The 25,311-nt window shown below is 41.1% G+C and overlaps 1 protein-coding gene and 1 long non-coding RNA gene across 5 annotated transcripts in view; both read right to left on the bottom strand.

The window, feature by feature from the left end:
- LOC309350028 overlaps positions 1 to 25,311 on the bottom strand; it is a 494,376-nt gene that overhangs the window by 39,368 nt on the left and 429,697 nt on the right. The gene's annotated exons all lie outside the window — the stretch shown is intronic.
- Positions 1 to 25,311, bottom strand: part of CPEB2 (cytoplasmic polyadenylation element binding protein 2) — a 68,662-nt gene that overhangs the window by 26,364 nt on the left and 16,987 nt on the right. For 2 of the 4 annotated variants that reach the window (XM_081876277.1, XM_081876278.1), the window contains exons 3-5: positions 13,921 to 14,011; positions 10,245 to 10,295; positions 1,095 to 1,118 (exon numbers count right to left, since the gene is read on the bottom strand). In XM_081876277.1, the coding sequence (XP_081732403.1) occupies positions 1,095 to 1,118; positions 10,245 to 10,295; positions 13,921 to 14,011 (166 nt within the window). The remainder of the gene's footprint in view (positions 1 to 1,094; positions 1,119 to 10,244; positions 10,296 to 13,920; positions 14,012 to 25,311) is intronic. The other 2 variants (XM_081876279.1, XM_081876280.1) reach the window with 1 other exon arrangement.

Raw genomic sequence — 25,311 nt, 5'->3', positions numbered from 1 at the left:
ATCACTTATGTGTCTCAAGCAATGAGTCCCACAGAACACATTTTATTTTAGTGCTATATTTACAGGAAAGTACATATAGCATTGCTTGAGATAACCATGGCTTTCCAGTGTTGCAAAACTGGTTAAAATTTCAGATATGGACCTTCTCAGCATCAGCAATTACATTCTCTTTTGCTGTAGTCCATGGTCTGCTTTGAGAAGGCTATTCTTTTCTTATCATGACTTCAAAATACATTTGTTTCAATACTTCAGTTTAGAGTTTATCTTGTCTCACTGTTTCAAGGCAGGCCAAGCCAGGACACTTCAAAAGTAGGGGGTAAAACAACAGTAGCCTCCCCATTATGTATTACAGTAATCTAACCTTAATATTATGTAGCCTGGACAATTCCAACCCAGTTACTAGGTCCAAATATACAGTTTCATGAGGGACTTGCTCCAACCCCCATGGTTGGAAATCTGATTAACTAAATGTAATCAAAATCCATCCATGATCATCTGTGATCCATTGATGATCATTCTCTCTCTATAGACTGGTGGTCTTAGCATTTCCTTTACATGGCACCAAACTATTTTCCTTCATGACCCAGGCACTCGGCCGTGAAATTAATATTTACCCTATTAATAAGTCATTTAAGCTGAGTATATCTGAGAGACATGGTTTGAGATCTGAACCACTAGATGTGGAGCTATGCTTCTAAGAGTTGTTTTAGTCTATATAAAACTGTATATTGAATCTGAAACTTGCTGATGCAATGAAACAACATTTTTAGGAGGGGAAGGTGTGTTTTTTAATAAGCTTATTCAGGAAGTATTAATTATAAACAAGAATGTGAATAAGGAGGGAGGGAAATCAAGCATCAACCTTTAGATAATACTAAAATCAGTATCTAAAGCAGATAAAGATTTTGCTGAAGTGTGGTCATGCAAAATGAAAGGAACAATCTATTATTAAAAATCAATTGTTAGTTTACCACCAACTTCAATGAGAAGTAAATGGCACCTTCAGAATCACTGATTTGGAGTAATTATCAGAATAACAGCCAGTCTAACCCCAATCAGCATTAGATTTATTATAGGAAACAGAAGGGAATTACCTCGTCTTCGCCCATAACTCCTTGCTGCATGTAAACAAAGGACAAATGGTAAAACATTTGGAAATACAAATATAATGTAAGTGATTTGTGTGTATACCAAATTTAGTCTGCAGTGTTTGTTTATGATGTGCATTTTTACTTTCATTTGATGAGCACCAGAGACACTTGCTATGCAAGTATGAAAATGGTTTGGATAATTTTATTTAAATTTTAATATTTTAATGCCTTATAAATTCTGATCGTATTAGTTGTAACAAATATCACACACTGCGTGTAAATATTTTAAAACTGTGTTTCCACTTACAGCTTTCAGGATGGAGTATAAACAAGATGAACAGAGCTTTACTCTTAACAGAGAGCACTTTGATTCTTTTCAGTGTAGAAATATGCAAATGAATCTGAGAAATGTCCTGACTCTTGGGACATTTTGTACTTCTTTTGCAGTGGTAATACAAATACTATAAGCTATGACCTTCATTTGCCATGAAAACAGCTGGAAGAAAATTAACTCAAAGGCTTTTGTCTCAAACAAAAGACTCCTTTTGATCTTAGATTAGTCTTGCAGATAAGTAAAAAAAAAAAAAACAAAACCCTTTGCCTGGTAACTCAAGTGTGACAGAATCACCGCTGACTTTTTTGCAGTTTAAAGGCTCAGAGTGTTTCACATATAGCTGTAATAGAAGTCCTGGGCCCTCTACTCTGGCCCCAAATAGCCACATGACATTATCTGTTCTCTCCGATTTTTAAAAGTGTGGAAAAGTATCATGCATAGGTATGGAAACCTTGGAATGCCACTGCCTGTCTGTGTCAGTAATAGAGCCAGGTCGTTGGACTTTGGATAAGGGAGCTTCTTATGGACTAAAAGTCATTCTAGCCCTAACTCCTACTTCCAGCTACTCTAGCACAGAAGAACTAGCATATGCTGTGCATGCACGTACTTACACACACACACACACACACACACACACACACACACACACACACAGCTTTTTCACCTCATATGGGTCTTCCAGAGAATAAAAATATACAATATACAACATTTAAAACATTCATTAAAAAATTAGAGAATTAAACATAAGAGGAGCATTCACAGTGCAAAGAGCTGACTATATGGGAGTGACTCATGTGGTTCAATTCAGGCATCAAGCAATGGCTTGAGGTAGTCATATTTTAGGAACTTAGCCACAGTATGAGCCCAACAGGTAAACCATGGTTTACAGCTACTTGTTTGCTTGCATTTCTTAGTATTTACATGCCATCCTCAAACAAAGTGCAATGGATTCTTACTACATTGACTTCACTCCTGTCAGCTATCACCCCCTGCGCAAAAAGTCTCCCCCTCCAATATCATCAAACATCAACCATACATGTATGCCGTTTCTTTCCAAAGATTATCATCCAAGTACAAGTGTATTTACCTAACAATTGTAGAAAAACAAAACAATTAGCTAAAATAATTGTTCAAACTACAGATAGAACAAAACTTATATTTCCATTGGATCTTGCAATAAAATATAATAATAATAATAATAATAATAATAATAATAATAATAATAATTTATTTATACCTGCTCATCTGGCTGGGTTTCCCCAGCCATTCTGGGTGGCTTCCAACAAAATATTAAAATACAATACTGCGTCATACATTAAAAGCTTCCCTAAACAATAATGGTACAATAATGTACCAGGGTTTTATATACTGTATTTTTTGCCCTATAGGACGCACTTTTCCCCCTCCAAAAATGAAGGGGAAATCTGTGTGCGTCCTATGGGGCGAATACAGGCTTTCGCTGAAGCTTGGAGAGTGAGAGGGGTTGGTGTGCTCTCCAGGCTTCAGGAAGCTATCAGCAAGCCTGGGGAGGCCGCGGGAGTTCCCGCAGGGCTCCTAGGCTGTGGATAGCAGCCTGCCGCCCGGTGCACGGGGTGCCCTGAAGCAGAGCACCCCGCGTGCTGGGCAGACATCGGCCAGCCCCACAAGCTTGGGGGACAGCGGGGAGGCGCACATAAAAGTCTTCAAAATAGAGAGATCCTCCTCTGGCAGACTGGAAATGTCTCTAGTATTCAATCATTAAGATTACAGGCATTTTACAAATTAAAATACCCACAATATACAATGTCTAGCAGTGGCATCCTCCCAGGGCAGCGGCAATGTACTTGTTGATACAAGGGGAGAGTGGGACAAGGTCAGGGCAGCTCTGGATTCATTGTGGAGCTGCTACCACCACCACCACCACCGAGCTCCCTTAACGTTGCAGCTGCCACCACCTTACCCCAACCTGATGAGCTTAGCGCCACCATCAATATACTACTGCCTCCCCTCCCCAGCCACATTTACTCACAAAGCCTAAGTACAGCTGTATTATCAAGTATGACCACATGCAGCAGGTTGTGGAAAGCACTCAAATGAGCCTAATTGCAAAATAAGAAGGAAAATAACTTATAATTTGTTGTGGTAGCACTAGAAGGCTGTGGTGGTGGATTCTGACAAATGGTACTTCAGACTCCATGATGAAGCCACCAATTACCATGGCAGCACTTTGACATGACTAATGCAATCTGCTACAGAGAAGACTGCTGTGATGCCCTTAAAGCAGTAGAGACAAATGATGAATGCTAAAGAATTTCACCTTGACTGACACAGAGGAATAAACAGTCCATATGGCTTCTAAAAACTGCTCAACCAAGCCAGCTGCATATTTACTGACAGTTGCAAAAGATGCAGGGCATCTGCAAAAATATCATCCAGTATCTCACCATGGAGTAAAAAAACAACTATCAGCCTTTTGATACCTTAAACTCTTACATATTTGGCTGCAACTCTATATCAATAGAAGACATAACTCATGTGCTCCTTGAGTGCCCTTTCTATGAAGATCTCAGAAACAATTACATCCACCCATTGCTAAGATCGCAGAGGGGTAGACCATCTCTTGCAAATACCTGTTTTTTTGCTGTCTGATGTTGAGAGAGCGATATCCTTTAGAACATCTAGATTTCTTGTTAAGGCTTTACATATTTTGTGTAACAAAACTTGAGGGGGTAATGGGAAATGATTTATCCACTAGGGGTCAGGGAGTAGAAATGTTTATTAGTAGCAGTATTCCTGTTATTATTATCTTATGTGTGTAATGGCTGCTTGCTAAACACAATAAACCAAATTGACTGACTTAGGTGGAATCTACACACGTATAAAAAAAAAACATTCTGAAAATGCATTCTTTTAAAAAAAAGCATTTTTAAAAATACATCAAATTTTCCCTAAGGCTCACCATCGCCATGTAGTGTCACATTGTATATTGCACTAAAACACACTTAAAACATTTTGTTTGCAGCTCTATAGCTGAGTCCTTAAACTTTTACTGTATTAAGGCATAAGCTTTCATGACCTAAGTCATCTTGATGTGCAGCAGGAGAGGAACAGCTGTTTACACAACACCACCAGGGTGGCGTCAAGAAACTGTAAACCTTGGACTGCTGCTTGGTTTACTGGAGACCTCTCCTGGCAATGGAACAGAACAGGAGACAACTGGAGCGCTTTGGCTGGGAGGGCATAAGAGTACATAATTGGGCTTGCTGTGCAGCAGCAAGGGTAGCCTTCTTTGCTGCCTCCATCATGCCCTCAAGTATCTGTCCTGCAGAACATTTATGAGTAGTATCCCTATAAACTCAGTTTTAGAGACATTGGAAGCCCACTGTGCCATTTTTTGAGTCACCTTGAGGATAAAATTGCAGACTTGCATGCTGCTGCTGATTCAGTGCCTGTTGATATGTCTAATGAACCTTCTTGTGGGATCAGTTTTAGTTGTTGACACCTGCCACCCGCAGCTGTACAGCAAATCTTATGCTCTTTTGACCCTTGCCCTTCTAGGTCATGTACTAGCCACGGCAAAATGATTGGGTGGATTCAGAGCATGACAGAGTGGTCCACGATGTCTTAGAAGAGATGATGGTGGAAGCTCTCCTTAAAAGATAACTACCTTCTCTGGTCATTAAATAGCTCAGCTGGTTAGAGCATGGTGCTAATAATGCCAAGGTTGCAAGTCTGATCCTCATAGGGAACAGCTACACATTTCTGCATTGCAGGAAGTTGGATTAGATGATCCTCAGGGTCCCTTCCAACTTTATAATTCTATGATTCTATGAATACACCTTTTCTAAGCAAGGTAATCAAGAGGATGGTGGTAGTTCAGCCCTCACCACTTGGCAAGCCTGACCCTGATAATCTCGCAATTAGTCTATTGTAATGTACTACATGTGGGGCTATCCTTACACTTTTTTTGGAAGCTGCAGCTAGAGCAAAATACAGCTGATAGGGTGCTCAGTAGGACAACAGTTCTGAAAGATATGCCCTGGCTGAATATTAGCCACCAAGTTAGGTTCAAGGCCCGCTTGCTAACATTTAAAGCCCCAAACAACCTGAAACCTGGGTACCTAGTTGACCACCTTCCCCAGCAAATCCAAGCTTTCAAGTCCTCTGAGGAGATTCTGCTGGGCATTCCACAATCAGTGGATTGTCACTTGGTAACAAAATGGGAGCAGGTCTTTGATAGTAACACCCTTCTAATACAGTGGTGCCCCGCAAGACGAACGCCTCGCAAGACGGAAAACCCGCTAGACGAAAGGGTTTTCCGTTTTGGAGGCGCTTTGCAAAACGAATTTCCCTATGGGCTTGCTTCGCAAGACGAAAATGTCTTGCGAGTTCCTGCGTTTTTTTTTCCCTTTCCCCCCCTTTTCCTAAGCCGCTAAGCCGCTTATCAGCTGATCCGCTAAAAGCCGCTAATAGCGCTAAGCCATCAATGGGCTTGCTTCGCAAGACAAAAAAACCGCTATACGAAGAGCCTCACGGAACAGATTAATTTCGTCTTGCGAGGCACCACTGTATTCGTTTAGCCAAGCTTTCCTGAACTCCAAATCCTAACTTTTAAATTCTTTTCAGTTTTACTTACGATATAAAATATATGTTTTTACTGAATTGTTAGAAAGTCTAATTTCAATGTTATTGTTGTATTGTTACATTAATGTTGGGTTTTTTTCTGACTTATGTAAACAGTTTAGATACTTATTTATATTAAGCGGTATATACATTCTGTAACTTAATCTCAGCTGCACAAGCAATAAGGCCAACTCAGTCTACTGAATGGCTTGGTTGTCTCACAAGTGTTTGTGGGGCCATAAGATGCCATGCTTTCTTCAAAGGTTGGGAAGGGCCAAGGAAAACGCATCCTGTGTCTCACTTGCTCAGCAAAGAAGGAAGACAAGAAATGTTTAACCCTATCACCTCCATTGTGTATTTATCTGTCAAGAACTATATGAAAAGTTGTTTCCACATTCTATCCAGAACAGAAAGCTGCAGGTATCTGCTTGCAATGTAACAGAAATGTTAAAGAGTTTTCTGTTCTATATTTAGAAGTGCAAGAATTTCACATTTTACAAATGCAAGAATAAAGTCAGCAATATTCACACACAAAAAATCTTAGCCCTGCATCTGAAATTATTGTCAGGGGTTTTATAACTACCAGAACATTCAGAATGTAGAGCAAACACATATTAAGGTAAAGGTAAAGGTACCCCTGCCTGTACGGGCCAGTCTTGACTGACTCTGGGGTTGGTGCGCCCATCTCACTCAAGAGGCCGGGGGCCAGCGCTGTCCGGAGACACTTCCGGGTCACGTGGCCAGCGTGACAAGCTACATCTGGCGAGCCAGCGCAGCACACGGAAACGCCGTTTACCTTCCAGCTGGTAAGTGGTCCCTATTTATCTACTTGCACCCAGGGGTGCTTTCGAACTGCTAGGTTGGCAGGCGCTGGGACCAAGCAGCGGGAGCGCACCCCGCCGCGGGGATTCGAACCGCCGACCTTTCGATCGGCAAGCCCTAGGCGCTGAGGCTTTTACCCACAGCGCCACCCGCGTCCCAAACACATATTACCAAGCGGTAAATTGAGAGAAGCTCATCTATTTCTCACTTGTGTGCTAAAGTACATATTTAGGGAAGGAGGTTGTAAATATGAAACAGTGCTATTTCAAAGAGGTCATTTAAAATTTGCTCCTGTCTTTGAAGTATTCTCTTTTGGGTGTGGTGGGGAATCTACCTTTTAAAAAATATGGTGGTATTATTGCTCTTAAGCTTCTAATGTCCTGTTTTACATTGCTGTTAAGTCTGTGAAGTCATCAATTTTGTATAATTACACACCTTAAAATCTAGATTACTCATACACACATCACCTAGCTAAGTCATCACAGAAAACTAACTTCAGGAATATGTCTAAAGTTTCTCACTTAAAAACAAACACCTTTTAAGTTTGCACTCTGTAGTGATCTTGTGATTATGGGGCTAGAATCTTTTATTATTATAGGTCAAAGAAGCACATTGCACTGAGATTTTCTATTCTACTTCATTACAATTTCTAGTCAGTGTATTCTACAAATAACTAGCAAGTTTTCGTAGTATGCAAACATTGATTTATTGTTCTTAAAGAATAAACACACTCACAAAAATTGCAAATATTTAAATAGTTCGAGATGTATAAAAAACACACCTGCACCAGAAATCTTAAATATAAACTCTGAAACATGTGGAGAAGTAGAGAAGAAAACTATAGCGATGCAATTCTATAGCTCACAGAAATTTATTCCCACCTTTTTTACTAATAAGATTATCAATTTACCAGCTATTCCAATTACCTATCTTGAGTGCTACCTTGGTAAGGGAAATATAAATAAGTAACACAAACACATACGAAAAGCCTTACTTAAGGTCTCCAGCATTTTATCACATATTAAGAGTGCATGTCAAGAAAAAAATATATAATACCACATATTTATTAATACAACAACAACAAAAACAACAACAATGGAAGAAAACCTTACCACTTGGTAAATTCGTATCAAAATTCCAGCAAAAAAATACTTTTAATCTAGCAGATCTTTACTACTGAGTGGTATTTTTAATTCTTTGTTTCAGCAGCTGACATCTGCTGCTCAATCTCTAGAAGTTCTGGAATTCCAACATCTAGATTGCACTTTTTGTAAATATTCTTCCAATCTGGAAAATGCTTATGCTGGTCTAAACTTGGAGAAAATCTTCATATACCACCATTTTAAACACCATTTGTACAGTTTGAAATGCATACTAAGTACTGGACTACCAACCTGCACAATTACCAATAATTAGATTAATATATTCTGCACACACACACTTGTTTGTTTGAGTTTCCAAGGTGATTAAGGTGATTAAGGTGGTACAAATGGTTTTCCTCCTCCCCATTTCCTCCTCACAATAACCCTGTGAGGTAGGTTAGGGCGTTAGGCTAAGAGATGGTGACTGGCCCAAGGTCACCCAGTGAGCTTCATGGCTGAGTCTCTCAGGTCATAATCCAACATTCTAACCATTATTTTTATATTGCTTAGTTTCTATATTTGTTTGTGTGTTTCAAAAGTTGTGGGGTGGGAAAGCCCATAATAAATAAATATAATATCTAATCTTTACAACATCCTGTAATACCTGATTTTTGCAACATGCTATCAATTCAAGGGACGCAGGTGGCGCTGTGGTCTAAACCACAGAGCCTAGGGCTTGCCGATCAGAAGGTCGGTGGTTCGAATCCCTGTGACGGGGTGAGCTCCTGTTGTTTGGTCCCTGCTCCTGCCAACCTAGCAGTTCAAAAGCACGTCAAAGTGCAAGTAGATAAATAGGCAAAGCTCCGGCGGGAAGGTAAACGGCATTTCCGTGCGCTGCTATGGTTCGCCAGAAGTGACTTAGTCCTGCTGGCCACATGACCCGGAAGCTGTACACCGGCTCCCTCGGCCAATAAAGCGAGATGAACACCGCAACCCCAGAGTCGTCCGCGACTGGACTTAACTGTCAGGGGTCCCTTTACCTTTAACTATCAATTCAAATATCTCTCCCATGACTGTACTACAGTATGTACTACTGTTAATAATGAAAAAAACAGATCTATGTACAGTGGTACCTCGGATTACATACGCTACAGGTTACAGACTCTGCTAACCCAGAAATAATACCTTGGGTTAAGAACTTTGCTTCAGGATGAGAACAGAAATCATGCTCCGGTGGCACGGCAGCATCAGGAGGCCCCATTAGCTAAAGTGGTGCTTCAGGTTAAGAACACTTTCAGGTTAAGAACGGACCTCCAGAACGAATTAACTACTTAATCCGAGGTACCACTGTACGCTCCTATGGTCATGGCAATTCTGATTTGTTTTTGCATTTATATGAAGTATTAAAACTTGAATTTTTCACTATTCATAAATGCAAGCATGGCGAACTGTACAGTAGATCATCGAATTCTGTGTTTATAAAACTGCAAATGCCCTCACTCTATTGCCTAACAGCATAATTATATGCATGTTTATTCAGAAGTAAATCCCTCTGATTTCATTAGTTCCAAGTTAAGACTGCAAACCTATGCACCCAAGGAGTGTTTTAAATCTAAATCCTTTTAGTTGTAAACACAGGAACCAGCTTCTAGGGGCCATGGGGGCTTCAGTCCCCACAATAAAATATTTGAGGGGGCCAGGCCCCCACAAAGTTGATAGGCATTCTCATTCAAATTGTATGTGTGATAAATTATGTGGGCCGGGGCTTACCTGGGCCCCCACAATATTTTATTCAAGTTGGCACCCCTGGTAGCAAATACAATTTGCAGGAAGCATCATTACAGAAAAGCAAACTTATTTCAACCATGTAAAGTAAGTGTGTCAGATGACAAAATTCCAAATGAATTGTCATATATTGGTAGAAAATAAAGCAGATGGAGGTGGAAAAGCATACCTGAAATACTAAAATTAGTAACTTTTGGTTTCTGTTTTTTTTATTTTAACGCCAGTAGTTTTATATTGATGTAAGTTTTGTGGGTGCTAGCACAAAATGGCTTCTGTGAGCAGCAAAAATAGAGGAATCAGTACTCCACATTGTCGAGTACTTCCACACACAAAATGCACTGGATATGATATATAACATACTGTAAAATGAGCTACTACTTTTTCGAAGTGGAAGACAGCCATGGTTCTCAAAAATGCTGGCTATCTTTGATTATTTGTGGATTATTCAGTAACAGAATGCAGCGGTACATAAAAAAACAAGCTTACTACGATAATAGAAAATTAAACTGCTAGAAGACTAGCTCTTACCATTTAACATTAGAAGATTGTCAGTTCCTGGATGTGGGTAATTCAAACGACCTAAGAACAAATAGTTGTAGGATTTTAGCCATTATATTCAATGGAAAAAAGAAGATGTGCAAAAATACTTAATAAAAATAAAAAAAATTCTTATTTCCCCAGCTACTCTGGGCTGTTCCCAGCAGAACAGTAAACACACGTTAAAACATCAAACATTAAAAACTTCCCTAAACAGAACCGCCTTCAGGTGTCTTCTAAAAGTCAGATAGTTGTTTATTTCCTTGACACCTGAAGGGTGTTCCACAGGGAGAGTGCCACTACCAAGAAGGTTATATACGTGGATACACCCATGCACCATAACTCCATTTTGTTCAAGAGCAGAACCAGCTAATATTTTACTCGATTAGCCAACACCACCCTTGAGCCAACTTAAGTTGAAAGAATGAACTTCTTAACCTTAATTCTCTGGTCATAAGATCTGCAATGTGCTTTGGGATCAGCTCCAAGAGGACAAAGGTTCTCTTTGTTTCAAGAAATCCAGAAATAGTGCCGACTATTCCAAGTCTCCTTTTCCATTCTTACTATGAAAACTTCTACCTAACTGCTTAAACTCAGTTACACTGGAGAAATATCAATCAGCTCAAATCTCAAACACATCTTCTGACACTACAGTTCAAACAAAATCATTTATTCTGGTATAGCTGGTTTTCATTTACTCCAAACATTTAAATACACATTTTAAGATAATACAAGTTCCATGAATGTTTTCTGGCTGGTACATTTTAGAATTTAAGTTAGAAAATACTAAAGAAAGAGAGAACTCCTATAATAATTGAATTCTGAATATTTATAACCACATAGCAAAAGCTTTTGTATTTTACTAATACATAGTAACATACAACAGCTGCTTTGTTTAACTATGATATGGAAGACTGGCATATTACCTCAAGCTCTAAATAAATCTGCTATAATCCCCAAATATATACTAATATACTGCAGCTTTTAGAATCACTGCTCTGTCTTCAGGATGACCGATGACAAATCATGAAGTGTCCATTCATTCAGGACTCTGCATACATAACTTAGATCAACTGAATGTATTAAATACTACTGACTCAAACAGGCATCTAAATACATATGAAAGAAGTAATTTCTGTTTTAAGACAGATTTAATTAAGCTCTATATAGATTAGCATCCTTTTTCTCATTTTTTAAAATACAATACTTTACTGAGTGAAATCAGTGTCAGGGCCACACAAAAGTAAGGTCCCCTCATTTCAGATCAAAAGCCCCCAACGTGATTGCCCAGCTGCATCTTTTATTTTTAATATTCTGATTTGGCAAACCTAGTACCACCTGTACTCTAACTATGGACAGCACAGGAGAAGGGGCAGCAACGGCACAATTCCATTTAACCCTGCAATTTTTGCGCCTTAATCTTAAATAGTTGTAGATTCAGGTAGGTAGCCATGCTGGTCTGACGCAATCAAAATAAATAAATAGAAAATTAAATTTTTTCCAGTAGCACCTTAGAGACCAACTAAGTTTGTTCTGGTTATAAGCTTTTGTGTGCATGCACACTTCTTCAGAAGAGTTCCTCCTTTATTTGCTTCTGTTTAGAGTACAGAACGCTGATCAGAAGTGTGCATGCACACAAAAGCTTATACCCAGAACAAACTTGGTTGGTCTCTAAGGTGCTACTGGACAATTTTTTAATTTAAAAAAAAATAGTTGTAGATGCCTATGTACTTTCAAGGCAGCTGTACATTTTACTGAGCTAACATAATAGGAGAATGCTGAGCGATGTAATGTGGATATGCTCCAAATAATGCATTATGTTGCCACTCAGCAAATCTTCAGTTTAGGCTCCTAAGGAACAACTTAACAAGAGGTTCTCTGCATAAGTCCCATCAAAATGAATTGGAGAAGGAGCAGCACACGATTCTGCACTCCTCATTCCAGATTTTGTGCATGCATCTCTGGAACTCCTCATTCAACCATTGCAAAATGACGTTCCCATTACAACTGTAAGGGCTATCAAGACAGCGATGAAAGACTGGAAGTCAGGCAATAATAGCATTTTGGGAGAAGTTGCTTAAATCACTGTGAACAAAAATAATAGAAAAAGCCCTTTCTGGATCAAAAAATGATTAGTTTTAGTAACTTTAAACTATACTAATGATAGTCCTCATCAAATAATTATTACAGTTGTGCATTTAAGGACTTATCAGACGCCGCAAGGATGGTAGTCAGACAAGGCAGTGGGAGATGGTTGATGAAGGATGGAGCCCACCATCCCTCCTCTGTATACCACATAGGAAACAAGTAGGATATCAATGTAAGGAAGCCCCCCCCCCCCCCGCCTCCAGTGGAATGGTGGAGGCGGGATAGAACTCTTGGTTCCTCCTATGCCACCATCCAGAAAACGAGAAAAACTTTTGAAATTTCGTGGGCTTATTTAAGGACTTATTAAGAGATACAAAACGACAAAAAGGCAACAAGCTGTTACTTCATAGAATTGACATTCTGTTAAATTGCTTTTCTAAATCCTGACAAAATCAAGACCCTGATTAATCCAAGATTTATTTATTTATTTATTTATTCAATCAATCAATCAATCAATCAATCAATCAATCAATCAATCTGTGTTACCCAATTTATTCTTTAAAGTCTGATTTTCAAACATAAATAAAAATTCTCAATAAAGTAACAGCACCAGCCTGAGCTCAATGGGACTTAATTCCTATTAAGTGTGTTTAGCATTGTAGTCAATACATACATTTAGTAGGCTATGGTATGCAAACTTATCTGAGAGTTTGTATCCCAGGAAATCAATGGTGCTTTCTTATCTGTAGATATGTACAAGATAGTGCTGTAGATGAATTTTAAAAACAAACCCAAACTGGGCAAGACTCAGTCAGAATCTAAATCGGAAACATGCTTATAGTTCTAAATGCTTCATTTTTGATGCTACAAATGTAAACATACAGTGGTACCTCGGGTTACATACGCTTCAGGTTACATACTCCGCTAACCCAGAAATAGTACCTCGGGTTAAGAACTTTGCTTGAGGATGAGAACAGAAATCGTGCTCCAGCGGCGCGGCGGCAGCGGGAGGCCTCATTAGCTAAAGTGGTGCTTCAGGTTAAGAACAATTTCAGAAAGAAACTGAACTGAAAGTTAAGAACAGACCTCCGGAACGAATTAGGTACTTAACCCAAGGTACCACTGTATTGTCAAAAGAATAAACCACAGAACCAAGGAGACTAATTTGCTCGGGCACCCAGGGCCCCAGGGAGTTGGCACCTATGGTTCCCAATATGCTTCATTCTTCTGCTCACCAAGAAGAAATTGATTTAATTGGATATTTGCCTGCAGCATTTCCTCATTTGGGCAGGGAAGAGAACATGTGATACTTGGATGATGGATGGTATACAAATTTAATAAAATAATAATATTTTTTAAAAGCCCAAAGCTCTCTCTGTATCTTTCCCAGGAGAGAACTGTGGAAAAGGGGCATAACTTCCAACAATCACATCTGAAGATAGGACCTATCTTGCTTTATTCAGTGTAAGCATATGATTAAACACCAATGCAACATTAATTTTTTCAAGTAAGGAAAAATACAGTAATGGTGAAAGAGCTCTCCTACAGACTGAAACATTAACCTACAGTAGTAACATACCTTTAAGAGGATCATGTTCAGCCCTCATTATATCAATGAGTGAATTTTCCAAGGAATGCATATTCAGACTGTCATACATTCTGTTTCGATCCTAGAAAAGAACAAATACATAGCATTAAAGCTAAAAAAAAAAAAGGAGAAAAGGACAGTATTTCTAGAATAAGTGAAAGTGTGGTATTGTTATAATAGTCTTCATTTAGCCTTGTAATACAGGTCTCTACATAAAATTTTCTTCCAACTGTTGGTACAATAGGACACAGATTTTCTCATAGACATTTTTATAAATCAGTTTTTAAAAACTTACTTTTACTATAAACTAGAGGAAATGCAATATTCTATTGTCGGTGCTTTTCCTCACAGATTGACCCATCAACCTAGTCGTGCTTACTTTGAAACAACTGCCACTCAAGTACCGGTAAGTTTGGCTTACACACAAGTGTATTTAGCATTAACTATATTTAGCACCTAACTAAACAGCTCAGATGCTATTTGGGAATTAGAAGCGAGTGTCTTCTGAAATACAGATTGTTATAGAAATATGTTCGAACAACAAATATAATCAAATCGATAAACGTTAGTTTCGTGAGAAGCAACCTGTTTGGTTTATATGTCAGTTCAACTAGATCTGGTGCTTTTCCTTTGCAAACACCATATATTTATAAATGATATTTAGAATATTTAGAAAGAAACAGCCTCTCTCTCTCTGGACCCAGGGTTGTTAATGTTACAGGGAACATTCAGGAGACAATCACAGGAGGACATCTAGATTTGACCAGAACCATCTAAGTAAAACTGGTAGGGGAATTATGGCACAATCATTATTTATTTCCGAGAAGTGCTTACTGTCCCAAGGAAGATTTAAAAATCAGACTGTTTCTGGTGCTCCTGCTAATATATTCCTCCTCACACAAACAACTCTAGGCATGACACTAAGGTGAACAGGTAGGAAACAGAGAATGAAGAAATCTATCCCATTTCCTTGTAAAGCCTGGAGCAAAATAATGCACATGCAGATTGTTCTGGCACTTTGTTTCCCTGGTCAGCAAATATTTTTTTCTGAGAGACACTTCAAGAGGAGAGAAGTAGGCCATCATCTCAACCTTTACCCTCTAATGATTTGTTTGCTACAGATGCAGCTTCCTTCACATCTAATCTGCCTACTAGTATGGCATACCACACTGCTCTAAACTATACTATCAGGTATATCTGACAATCAGCCATCACCTTGAAATGAAACCAACACTATGAACGCACACACTGCCTTTAACATTGTTAACAATGCTACTGATGTTTTTGATTATCAAAAGGTTTACAGCAGAAAATGTCGTCATTTGGTTTGTTTAAAAAATGTTTTATTCAGTATTTCTTAACAGAAAGATAAAGCAGCTTATAGTCTAAAATAGTACAGAGACTGAAGCACCTTCTCTGAAGGTCTCAGTTGGAGGAGGGGAGAAGGGATTAATTCCTCCACTTTGGCTATGAGTACCTTCACACACAATGGGTTTTATCTAATTAAGTCAGAGATGACCCTCTACAACTGTTTGGTTGGTTTTGATCCATGACAGGGCCCTTTCCTTGGTGGTTCTCATGTTTTGAATGAGATGTATCTGTTTCCATCATAACAGACTTTCAGGAGGAATTTGAAAACATTTCTGCTTACCCACCCAGACATTTGATGGCCGAAAGACACCACTCTTGGCAACCCTGAGATCACTGGATGAGAAAGTATTTAACCATTTTACTATTCTTTTAAATGTAACTTTTTTAGATGTTAATTAACTATGTTAATGGAGCTCGCTGGGGATCCTTCGCCAATAGGGCCACAATTTTGATGCAGGCACTAAGTGAAACCTTCTGAGTATGCATCTATTTTGCTTAAGAAATCTTTAAGAGTGTGAGGTTTTTGTCAGGAAGTCCGTATACTTTGGAACAAATATTTGATTTGTTTCATTGTACAGTAATTAGCTTTTGTGGTACCAATTTTTGCAACAATCACCAATCCTTCTTTATCCAGAAGATAGTGTGTAAATGATACTTGTAATCTATGATCACCATAAGTTCCCAAGGACTGGAGCAGGAACAAAAAAAGGGGTAACATCATGTCTGACTACTGTTCTTCCTGGCCACCATTCCAGCCAGGAGCCATGTTTCACCTGGCCTATGTGAGAAGTCCCTTCCCCTAAGTGATTTCCAATGGAAGCACATTGAAGAACATAAGAATACAATAATATATACTGAAGAATATAAGAATAGCAGTAGCAGGAATATTACACAGCTGTGGAGAGACTTTACTATGACCCCACATTAGCTCTCTTTGTTACAGTAACACTATAATATGAGCTATTAAATCTTGCTAATGTAACTAATATGCCCCAGAGATTGTTTGATTGGAGGCTACACATCTTTAAATAAATATTACTTCAATCATCCTAAAAGACCCTTCAATTTAGCATCTATTTCCATAATATGTTACATTAGACACTGAAAAAGGACCATCCTAAAATGATGGAACTTGAAAAATAAACATGGAGACCACTTGCAGAAAATGGAATAGTATATGCAGCAACCCAATAGTGGTGGTAGAGGACTGCTGTCTAATTTAACTCTTGAACACAATAGTGTAGTTTTCCAGGAATGTAAATTTAGATTTTTCACATGATGAGAAAGAAAAATTAAGGATTGCATACATGTAGTTTTTCCTTTATGGTTGAATGTCTAATTTCTACTTAAAAAACCAGACACACACTTTCAAACATAGCCTAATTAGATTTGTTCATGATACATCAGTTTAACATTCTGTATTATTATACAGAGGGTCAACACCCACATACTCATCTAAATATTTACTGTTTATGCGATTCAAACAAAGCAAAATAGCATCTGATCTGATAAGACTTCAAGGAAACCAGCTTGACTTGTAGCTCAAAACTGTCACTACAGCTCAAGTTGGTTAGGGATCATCTTGCAGGAAATGCACACCATTCTGTAGAGTACAGTATAGTAAACCTTCCTTGCCATTACTTTTAAAATTATTGTCTGGTTTTAACTTCTCAGGCATGCTATTTTGCGTTCTATAATTTACTTCCATGCAATACAATCCCATCCTTATTTCTAAAGAGAATCATCTGAACAAGAGTCCAATAATGGACTCAAGAGAACATGAAGCTGCAGCACTGCTGAAGCTAAGCAAATCTAAACATTGCAGCCCCATGTAAGAGAATTCCAGGAGTATATAAATTTTTCTTAAAATTGTATTATTGCATGCTACCCAGTTTCTTCTCTTGCAGCTACCCATTAAATATGTATTATAGTGGCCTCTATAGTACTGACAAGTCAGGAAAAGGGGAGCTATGATTTTAAGCCTATATATCACATCTGTGTATCACCTCCAATTTCTCAGATGCTTCATCGTAATGAAGGCAAATTTCTTGCCATAGGAACCCGCTTTTCTTTGTTTTAAAGCAGACATGGAGAAACATGTGGCCCTCCAGATGTTTTTCTACTCCAACTGCCATTAGCTCAACCCAGCAGAGCCGATGATCAGAAATGATGGGAGTTGTAGTGCAGGAACATCTGGAGGACCATAGGTTTCCCATCCCCAACTTAAAGCAACATATACATTGACTGCCATATAATAATACAATACTGAACAATGTCGGTACTAAATATGGGCATAATTGTAACTTGTGCTGGTTTATCCTAGTTTATTGAAAAGGGTGTGGGATCATTGCCTCTTGGGAAAAACCATTACTCCAACTATTAGCTTTTCTAATCTTGGCTGCCCTTTTATTCCTAAAGCATTTACTTAGAATTAAATCCCTATGGATTGACTTTAGCTGTAGTAGCACAAAAAACATGAAAGATTCCAAGTATCTAAAGTAGCAATCTACACATTGCAAAAGATCCAATACTGCCCAGCACTGGCAAACATCTACACATTTAGGTCCACAACAATTCACTTTTTCAGTCTAAAAGACTTCTGAAAACCAGTTCACGTTTTTCAAAAATTTAGATTTACAACACAGACTAGCCCGTTAAAGTATTAGTAGTGTGCTTCCAAAGCTCCTTTGTGACAGCTGGGGGGGGGGTTGGGGTGTGTGTGTGTGTGTGTGTGTGTGTGTGAGAGAGAGAGAGAGAGAGAGAGAGAGAGAGAGAGAGGGAGAGAGAGAGAGAGAACTGTAGGCATTTTGCATGAATTGTTTTAATGGTATAATTCATGTTTATGTTTTTAGATGTGTCGTAAGAAACTTGGAGACCATTGGGTAACAAGTGACTACCAAATCTAAGAAATAAAACAACAACAACCATTATCACCAAACTTTGAATCTGAGTTTGACCTGAGTGTCCAATGCATTGTAGAACCTGAAGGACAAAACATTCACAAATATGTATAGTCAGTAGGGTTCCTCCAATCAATGTTGTAATTTGAAGGTTGTAATCTAATACTCACTTACTAGGAAGGAAACTGCACTAGAACTTACTCTTGGGTAAACATGCTTAGGATTGCACTGTATGTTAGCTAATGTCCAAACGCATGGAGGACCCACTGAACAAACCTACAACCGTGTCCAACAATGTTCATGTGAATGTAACAGGGATTCTGCACTAGCAACCGACATTTTAATAGCAAGAGTACACAACACTATTTTCTCCCAAAGGAGCAACATGTTCAATGAGGTTACAAGAGGCTATCCTTGAGCACTCCTTGGTTCTGCTGCCTACAGTGCTAGACAGTGTTACCAGGGAACAGCAACAGAGGGACCTTACTCCTGCAACATTCACATGAATAAACAATGAAGGAGCTAGAACAGAATGTTACTCTTCTCTTTAAAGAGCAGCCTGTACCCTTGTTTCTTCCTCATTTTAATTCTTCACTCAGTGTAAACAGTACAGAAATTAAATAACTGCAAGTACTTAAAGCACATTTGTTAATCTGAAGTTTCCTCAAATATGACCTAAGTGCTTGGGACATTTGCAGGCATCTAGACCAGTGTTTCCCAACCTTTTTTGGGCAAAGGCACACTTGTTTCATGAAAAAAATCTCGAGGCACACCACCATTAGAAAATGTTTAAAAAATTAACTCTGTGCCTATATTGACTATATATAAAGTAACTCTCTTTAATAGGAATCAAATAAACACAAAGAAAGTATTTTATAATTACTTTATTATGAAATAGTAAGTACCGTATTTTTCGTCCCATAGGACGCACCTACTTTTTTGAGGGGGGAAATAAAGGAAAAAATTTTTTCCTTTATTTCCCCCCAAAAAAACCAGGTCGGGGAACAGTGGGATGGCGGTGCTGCGCCTCCCTGCTGTCCCCCGAGCTTGTGGGGCTGGCCCATGTCTGCCTGGCGCGAGGGGCGCTCTGCTTCAGGGCGCCCCGCGCGTCCGGCGGCAGGCTACAGTCCGCAGCATGGGGAACCCTCTGTTTCAGGGCGCCCCATGCGCCCCCCGGGTGCGCAAGGCTTGCAAACACGAGCGCAGAGCACGGGGCGTCCTCCGAAGGGCGCCCCGTGCTCCGCGCTGCCAGCTGCCGCCCGCAAGCCTTGCGCTCCTGGGGGGAGATCCCCCGGGTGCGCAAGGCTGGCCAACACCAGCGCGGAGCACGGGGCGTCCTCCGAAGGGTGCCCCGTGCTCCGCGCTGCCGCCCGCAAGCCTTGCGCTCCCGGGGGGAGATCCCCCGGGTGCGCAAGGCTGGCCAACACCAGCGCGGAGCAGGGGGCGTCCTCTAGAGGGCGCCCCGTGCTCCGCGCTGCAGGCTGCTGCCCGCAAGCCTTGCGCTCCCGGGGGGAGATCCCCCGGTGCGCAAGACTTGCCAACACCAGCGCGGAGCACGGGGTGGCCTCCGAAGGGCGCCCCGTGCTCCGCGCTGCCAGCTGACGCCCGCAAGCCTTGCGCTCCCAGGGAGAGATCCCCCGGGTGCGCAAGGCTTGCGGACACCAGCGTGGAGCACGGGGCGTCCTCCGAAGGGCGCCCCGTGCTCCCGGGGAGAGATCCCCCGGGTGCGCAAGGCTGGCCGACACCAGCACGGAGCACGGGGCGTCCTCCGAAGGGCGCCCCGTGCTCCGCGCTGCCAGCTAACGCCCGCAAGCCTTGCGCTCCCAGGGAGAGATCCCCCGGGTGCGCAAGGCTTGCGGACACCTGCGTGGAGCACGGGGCGTCCTCTGGAGGGCGCCCCGTGCTCCACGCTGCAGGCTGCTGCCCGCAAGCCTTGCGCTCCCGGGGGGAGATCCCCCGGGTGCGCAAGGCTGGCCGACACCAGCGCGGAGCACAGGGCGTCCTCTGGAGGGCGCCCCGTGCTCCGCGCTGCAGGCTGCCGCCCGCAAGCCTTGCGCTCCCGGGGGGAGATCCCCCGGGTGCGCAAGGCTGGCCGACACCAGCGCGGAGCACGGGGCGTCCTCTGGAGGGCGCCCCGTGCTCCGCGCTGCAGGCTGCTGCCCGCAAGCCTTGCGCTCCCGGGGGGAGATCCCCCGGGTGCGCAAGGCTTGCGGACACCAGCGCGGAGCACGGGGCGATGGGATGTGGGAGGGAGCTCGCTCCCCGCCCCGCGTGTGCTCGCCGCCGCCGCCTCGCCTCTCGCCGCCCGACTCGCCCGCTTCCCTCCCACGGCACACCAGCCGACGTCCCGCGGCACACTAGTGTGCCGCGGAACACCGGTTGGGAAACACTGATCTAGACACTCTCCTACAGTGTAAATCCTAAGCATGTTCACACAACAGAAGGTCCAACACACACACACACACACACACACACACACTCTCTCTCTCTATATATATATAAACACCCCACAAACTTATACAGTGGTACATTATGTTACGAACTTAATTTATTCCAGAGGTCCATTCTTAAGCTGAAACGATTCTTAACCTGAAGTACCACTTTAGCTAATGGGGCCTCCCGCTGCCACCACCGGTGCGCAATTTCTGTTCTCAGTCTGGGGCGAAGTTCTTAACCCGAGGTACTACTTCCGGGTTAGCGGAGTTTGTAACCCGAGGTGTTTGTAACCCAAAGTACCACTATAATTTATTAACTACATCTTTAAACAATGGCAAAAAAACAAATGTCAGCATCAAATAATTTTAGACCAGGGGTCATTTCAAGGCCAGGCAATCACTACTGAGAAGGTCCATTCCGTGCAACCATGCTACATCCTGTGTCTGGTGATGTAGCCAAGAAAAATGCGTCTCCTGTTGATCTTAACACATGGATAAGCCCATGAGGGAGAAATTATTCACATATTCAGGCCACAAGTCATTTATGGTTTCATATATCTACACCATCACCTTGGATTGGGATTGGAAATGTATAGGCAGCCACCACAGGTTCTTCAGGACTAGTGCTATATTGTCCTAACCTGGTGTACCTAGTTAACTTCCTAGCAGCTGCGTTCTACAGCTTCCCAAGCAGCTGCTCAAAAAACTTTACAGCAATCAAAATAGGATGTTATCAGAGCAAGCGTTACCATGGGAACGGAGCTGGGGAACCAAGCAGAACTTTTATGAAATTTTACAATTATAGCAAAGTATGTATCTCAAATATAAAATCACTAAACAAACAAAGCAAAAATAACAATCTGAGTCAATATAGGTTAAAAAAAATCCCCTAAAATACATGAAATCAATTACAGAGGGACTGTGGAGGACTGACAATAATGTCAGTACTAGGTTATACTTACACAACTTTGTTATCTGTCAGGTAGAGGAAAACCATGTTCCTTCATGTTTGTAAAAACAATAAAATCACACCAAGCTACCAAAAACAAGTCATGTCCACATTGACTCAATTTCCACATCCACTTAAACTTATGTATCAATTTCTCAAGTAATGCTGCTTCCTTAGACCTTTTGGTAGCAAGAATCTATAGTTACTGCACAGAAGTCACACCAGGCGCATGCCACCAACACTGACTGCAGATAACAAACTGTTTATTAGTTTGCTACTTTTCATATTTCTATGATGACCTTGAAATAAATTTAAAAGAGCCAGTTGCAGCGAGTTTTTTGCAGCCTGTCTTGTAATGGCTCTAATTTCACTAAAACTCACTGGCAAAATTCCCAAACTCTGTGGCTTCCCCACCACATATGAAGGTAAGTTTCAATTTCCTGAACTCTCTCCAACACAATGGAGAGGATCTAGGGTTGATATGACATACTTCTGTGGAATAAGATAGCAGTTATGAATTAGTTTTAATAATGATCCCTTAATCAGAGTTATTGATTTGAAAGGTTTATCCCAAAGTGAGATCAGTTGTCCATCATTATTTCTACTTAACTATTTTCTTTTTAACACATACAAAGACCATCTACTGCACCTTCCTCATGGTTTATCAGTAACCTATACATTGTTTGGGGCCAAACCCGTCTTACTACTCACAGTCTCCAGCAAACAAAGTAAGCCTTCTATAGGCAACATCATAAATCTCAGGTTTCAACAAAAAAAGAGCACAGCTGAACCCAAGAGAACCATGATAGTAATGTGGCTCTAAAATTCTCTCTAACCATGTGTTCAGTAATTAGTCAAAACAAAATAAAAGAAAAAAAATTCCTTCCAGTAGCACCTTAAAGACCAACTAAGTTAGTTCTAGGTATGAGCTTTCGTGTGCATGCACACTTCTTCAGATACCTGAAGTATCTGAAGAAGTGTGCATGCACACGAAAGCTCATACCTAGAACTAACTTAGTTGGTATTTAAGGTGCTACTGGAAGGAATTTTTTTTCTTTTATTTTGTTTTGACTATGGCAGACCAACACGGCTACCTACCTGTAACTTCAGTAATTAGTGTTCTGCATAAAGAAATTCGAGAACCAATACAACCACTTAGCATACCATACCTCACACTTAAAAGCTCTGTGTCTATTGAAGAAAGAGGGATGAAAGACTAACAGCAACAATGGAGACACGGCTGGCATTAAAATAGACATGTTAGATTCCTGTAATGGTTCTAGGGGTTGCTCGTGCGTAAGCCGGTGCTTATCTCCCCGGCTGGGTGCAAACACCTGGCTGGGTTGCCAAAGTGAACCTTTTCTGTCCAGACAGCCACTCACCCGTGGCTGACTCAATTGCTGGCAGAATCCGTTAGTGGGCGTTTCTTAAACTTCTTCCAGCAAAGAAGTTCTTTGACGCCTAGTCTCCTCCTACTCTCTCTGCGCGAAAGCCTTCTGCGCAAGGAGGGCGTGGGCAACGGAGGACCCCTACTCTCCCCGCTGGTCCCAGGCAAGGAGTCATGGGACCGCCTCGCCGCTTCCCCCATCTGCCCCCCTTCTCCACTGGTGCTACGCTGATTCTCTTCCCCAGAAGATGGGCTGCTTCTCCCGATCCCTGAACGCTCTCTGAAATCCCTCTGGCTTTTGCTCTCTCCCTCCGGCACTGATGGCAGTTCCCTGACAATTCCCAAACCTTAAACTTTTCCAGCATCACACAATTGTTGCGCCAATGGAAGGACCTAAATTTAATATTTAAGAAGAGGAAATACACCTAAGAACACAACCTAGGAGTACCAAGTAGTCTTCACCTTGTGCCAAAATGATTGTGAAGGTGAGACTGGCACCAGGGAAGCCTCTCAGGGGACAGCTGATATGCTACCAACAAGAAGGCCCTTCTCCTGGTAGCTACCATTTGGCAAGGGTATTAGGAGTAGAAACCCTGAAGAGTAGGGATAGGGGAGAAATTAGATATCATTTACATTTAAAGGTGAACCTGCCCAATGTTCACTTCTGAAACAATATAAGAACCAAATGCAGCTATAATTCGAAATTTGCACTTATCTGAATTTTGCAGTGCAACTCTCCAACCAATGTTTATAAAATTGCCTGTATCAGTGGAAAGTGTTCATAAAAATGAATATATTTATGAAAATAACATACAAAATATTAGGGGGAATTCTTGCAAACTGTGTAGTCAAAACTGTACAATAAACATGTAATTATTAGAAGAAATTTGTACTAAAATGCTGATAATTATTAATATTTCTAATTATTAATATTTCTAATCCACGAATTGCTGCAGAAATTTGGAAAACTGAAATTAGAAAAATCAGAAACTGAGAACACCAAAGTTGAAAGGTATGCTCATCCCTAAAGAAGACTATCTCAAAATGTGGGTGGATATAATTGGGAGAAGATTATTTTAAGATGTCCTGGTCCTAAGCCAATTGAGGGCATTTAAGGTGAAAACCAAGAGTCAGAAAAGAGACTGGGGCCTCATCTGCACTATACATTTAATGCAGTATCATATCATTTTAAATAGTTGTTGGGTTTCCCCAAAGAATCGTGGGAACTGTAGTTTAAGGATTGAGAGTTGTTAGAAGACCCCTGGTTTGACAGCCAATCCCTCTTCCCTGGGAATTGTAGTTCTGTAGGGGAAAAGGTCTCTCCTAACTACTCTCTCTGCATCTTTAACAAATGACAGTTCCCAGGATTCTTTGGTTGAAGCCATGATTGTTTAAAGTATTATGATGCTGCTTTTAATGTATACTGTGGTACCTCCGGTTATGAACTTAATCCATTCCGGAGGTCTGTTCTTAAGCCGAAACTGTTCTTAACATGAGGTGCGCTTTCGCTAATGGGGCCTCCCGCTGCTGCTGCACTGCCGGTGCGCGACTTCTGCTCGCAAAGCTCACAACAAGGGGCAACTACTTCCGGGTTTGCAGAGCTCATTACCTGAAGCATTCGTTAGGAGGCTGGGATGTAACACGAGGTTCCACTGTAGTGCAGATGAGGCCTGTCAGCCAGTGTAGCTGATAAGACACCAGCATACTGTTACTGAATCATCTAGACCCAGTTCACTATCTTGCAGTCCAACTGTACTTTCTGGATTTTTTTTTTTTTTTAAAGAGCCTGCATACACAGTGTTAAAATAATCCTGGGTATGTTTATGTGACACTCTTGGGCAAAATGGTACCTATGAGGAATATCTCTGGCACCTGCCATGCTTCTGAACTCACTTATATATATTCTCACTGTCCCCAACATTATGTGCTGGTAAGGACAGGTTACCTTTGCTTCCCTTGAGAAGTATGCAACAATGAAGGAGGAAACTGGAAGAGCAGCACTCTTTTTAACTGCCCAGAGTGGCTGGGGCAACCCAGCCAGATGAGCGGAATATAAATAATAAAATTATTATTATTTCAGCTCTGTGCTCCTCATGAATTGGGTCAGCAGCTGAAATGCTGATCTAAGCTTTGAAAAGCACATTGAGTTGAAATGAAGTGGGAAAGAACATTACCCTTCCAACTTTGTCTTTCATCTTTCTATACTTTTCAAGGCTCAGACTGCAACCTGAGCAGCTGAATAAAAAGCAGAGTGGCCAAGAAGGTAAGAAGGGAAGGATAGCTGAATCAGAGCAGATGTCAATTCGAGTTTTCCATGGATTGAAGTTTGCTCTGACAGAG

This window comes from Podarcis erhardii (genome assembly GCF_964252035.2).
Source record: "Podarcis erhardii genome assembly, chromosome: 9".
NCBI lineage: Eukaryota > Metazoa > Chordata > Lepidosauria > Squamata > Lacertidae > Podarcis > Podarcis erhardii.
This window is presented reverse-complemented; position numbering and strand designations above follow the sequence as displayed.